This window comes from Austrofundulus limnaeus, unplaced genomic scaffold, assembly GCF_001266775.1.
Source record: "Austrofundulus limnaeus strain Quisiro unplaced genomic scaffold, Austrofundulus_limnaeus-1.0 Scaffold127, whole genome shotgun sequence".
Taxonomy (NCBI): domain Eukaryota; kingdom Metazoa; phylum Chordata; class Actinopteri; order Cyprinodontiformes; family Rivulidae; genus Austrofundulus; species Austrofundulus limnaeus.
Window position 1 is genome coordinate 930,674 of NW_013952529.1, and position 3,115 is coordinate 933,788.

General features: G+C 39.6%; 1 protein-coding gene across 3 annotated transcripts in view; it reads left to right on the forward strand.

The window, feature by feature from the left end:
- chd6 (chromodomain helicase DNA binding protein 6) overlaps nucleotides 1–3,115 on the forward strand; it is a gene marked incomplete at its 3' end in the record, with an annotated part of 69,162 nt that overhangs the window by 20,057 nt on the left and 45,990 nt on the right. For all 3 annotated transcript variants that reach the window (XM_014015346.1, XM_014015347.1, XM_014015348.1), the window contains 1 exon segment: nucleotides 2,197–2,794. In XM_014015346.1, coding sequence (XP_013870800.1) covers nucleotides 2,197–2,794 — 598 coding nt within the window.

Sequence of the window (3,115 nt, forward strand, 5' to 3'; positions counted from 1 at the left end):
TCATCATTTACCCAGAATGCTTTGTGTGGAAATAAAATGGCCCCGTCCGTGTTAAAATATATTTTTAAAAATGACAAAAACTAAACATCCTACAGTATTTTTACAGTCTTTATTTTACAGTTAAAATATATTTTTGTCAAAGTCTAATGTTACAACTAATCGGGGATCGCTCTAAAAGCTTTGACGACTCTGGAATCAGCTGATTTAATCCAAATCAAGCGTTGGATGTTGGAGCTTCTCTGTGTTTTTGATCTAAATGGATCTTGGCCCACACGCTGTTCTGACCTTCAGGTCCGCCTACTTGTCATGAATATTTATGACGGGCATTATTTATGCAGATAGGAACAATGCAGTGGATGGTTGGACTGAAGTTCTGACGTTCAGTTTGTTGGGTTTGGTTGGAAGTCCTGGCTCTGACGTCTGCAGCGGGACGAGCCGGGTGAGGGCGTGGCTTCAGCGTGTTTCACAGAGCTCCGTTCCCGTGTGGACGAGGGTTTGTTGGGCCGAGGATGCTGTTCCTCAGACTCGTCACCGTTTTTCTTTGATTTGTTGATGTTTAGCAGCTGATTTAAAGGTTTTAACGCCCCGGTGTCCGTGCAGTGCGAGGCTGTAACGTCCTGCGGGCTGATGGAGGAATATTCTGCATGTTAAGTGTTTTAGTCACAGCGTGATTCACACAACAGAAGCAACAACATGCTTGGAATGGGAAAATCTCCTTTTTTTTCTGCAAGCATTTTCATCCATTTAATATCTCTTGCTTCATCTGTACGTCACTTTTTAAAACTTTATTTCTGTTTTGACATCCTCCTATGAACATGTGTGTAAATAAGTTTAATCAATGCTTCACAACATTCACACTATTTATGTTTTTTTTCTGTACGTTTTTTTTGGCCTCGTTCTTGTTTTACAATTTTTATGCTATTTCAACAATTCTTATATCAAAACGTTCAGCTCATTCAGGACATTCCAGCTATGACTTTTGGTATTTCTGCTATTTATACTTTTTTAGCTATTTCACTTTTTTAGCCACATTTTAGCCGTTGAAAAGGAATTTGGCTATTTTCAACATCCTTAAAATCCTTCAAAATGTTTCTAAATCTTTACAGCACCTTACACACTTTGTTCTGATTATGCTCTTTTGAACTTCCTTGTGCTAATTTTAGCTACTACTTTGCTAATTTTAGCTTTTTTCTGCTATTTCAATTATAGTTCTTATTTCTGCTATTCTGCTTTTTTTGCTTTGTTGTGCATTTTTCTGCTAATTTGTACTATTTATGCTTCTTACAGTTGCTTTCTGCTATATTCAGATATTTTCTACAAATTTAGCTAAACATTAGCTGTTATTAGCCAAAATTAGCTTTCTAATCTAGTTACACATTTTTTGTAGCTCTTTCACCTCAATTCTGCTAAATTCAGAAAGCTTGTGCTCCTTATGCTAATTCAGTTTCAGTTTCAATTTCAGTTTATTCATTTCATTTTCATTTAAACAAAAACAAAATACATTCAAAACATAAAACAAAATGAGAGAAAACGAGAAAAAATGCATGCACATATATATGAAAATGAACTGAATTAAAGTAAAATGAATTAAAATAAAATGAAATGAAGGGTAGCCAAAGCTATTTCGGCTACTTTTTCCCATTGGAAATGAATGGAGCTTTATTCAACATCCTTAAATTTCTTCATAATGTTTCTAAATCTTTACAGAACCTAACACATTATATTCTGGTTTTGCTCTTATTAAATTTCTTGTGACAATTTTAGCTACTTTTTTGCTAATTTTAGCTTTTTACTAGTATTTTAGCTATATGTCTGCCCTTTTCTGTTATACCTCTGCTAATTTTTACTTTTTTGTGCTTCTTTCTGCTATTTTGAGTTATTTATGCTCCTTACAGTTGCTTTCTGCCATGTTGAATTAATGTAGCATTTAGCTGTTTTTATGCTAAATCGGCTATATTTTTGCTACTTTTTACTGATTTCCTGCTTTTTTTTTTGCTTCTTTCAGAATTCTAAGTTTAACTTACAATAATACTTTTGCTATTAAACATTTTCAGCTCAGTTTCTGCAGCTTTCAGCTAAAGTTTTCAGCAACAGGCGTTCACACTAGCATTTTCGCAGGAAATGTAATTCTCTAGTTTGAAATAATATTTATGGAGATTAGCGAGGAACAAACAATGATTTTTTTCTGTTTCACAGATGTTCACTGGCCTCCTGAAGCACACGCCTCCTCCGGCCACACCTGCTGCCGCCTCGGACCAAGACAGCAACGCACACACCGCGGTCCCCACAATCCCCCGGGGGCACCTGGTCGTCGGCCCCAAGGACCAGCTCCGCCTCCTGGCCCCCGTGGGCAGTGCGGCCACGCCCAATCACTGTGCCCCGACCGGGGTCCACGCCATGAAGCACTCCGGAGGAGCCCCACGACCCCCGTCCTCTCTGAGCGAGGAGGACGACGGAGGAGGAGGAGGAGGAGGCCGGGTGAAGAAGAAGAGGAAGAAAAAGGACAGGAGGGAGTGGGAGAGGGGAGGGGTCTACGTGGAGGAGAAGGACAGCAGCAAACCAAAGAAATGGAAGGAGGAGAAGGGGCCGATGGTGCTGACACTGAGGAGGAGCAAGGAGCCCAAAGAGAGGAAGGAGCGCCGCAGGAAAGAGACCGATCAGAGGAATGTGGCGGGACCCAAAACACCGGCCCCGGTGGTGGCCCCAGAGCCAGCTCAGGTTCCTGTAAAGGTTCCTGGCAAAAGAGGAAGGAAACCCAAGATCAAAGTTCTTCCTCCCGAGACCACGAATAAAGGTTGGAGTTCTGTTTAGAGCTTTTATTTTTTACACCTGCAGACTTTGAACTGATTCAGTCACTTTAAAGGATCCCCGATTAGCTGTAACATTAGACTTTATTTGATAAACATATATTTTAACTGTAAAATAAAGACTAAAAATACTGTAGGTTGTTTAGTTTTTTAATTTTTAAGCTAAAAGTTTAAAAATATATTACACGGACAGAGCCATTTTATTTCCACACAAAGCATTCTGGGTAAATGATGAAGTGGATAGGTCCTCGGTGTGAGGCTGCTAGCGAGCTATATCCACCCTGAAGGTTAATCTTGGACAATATCTG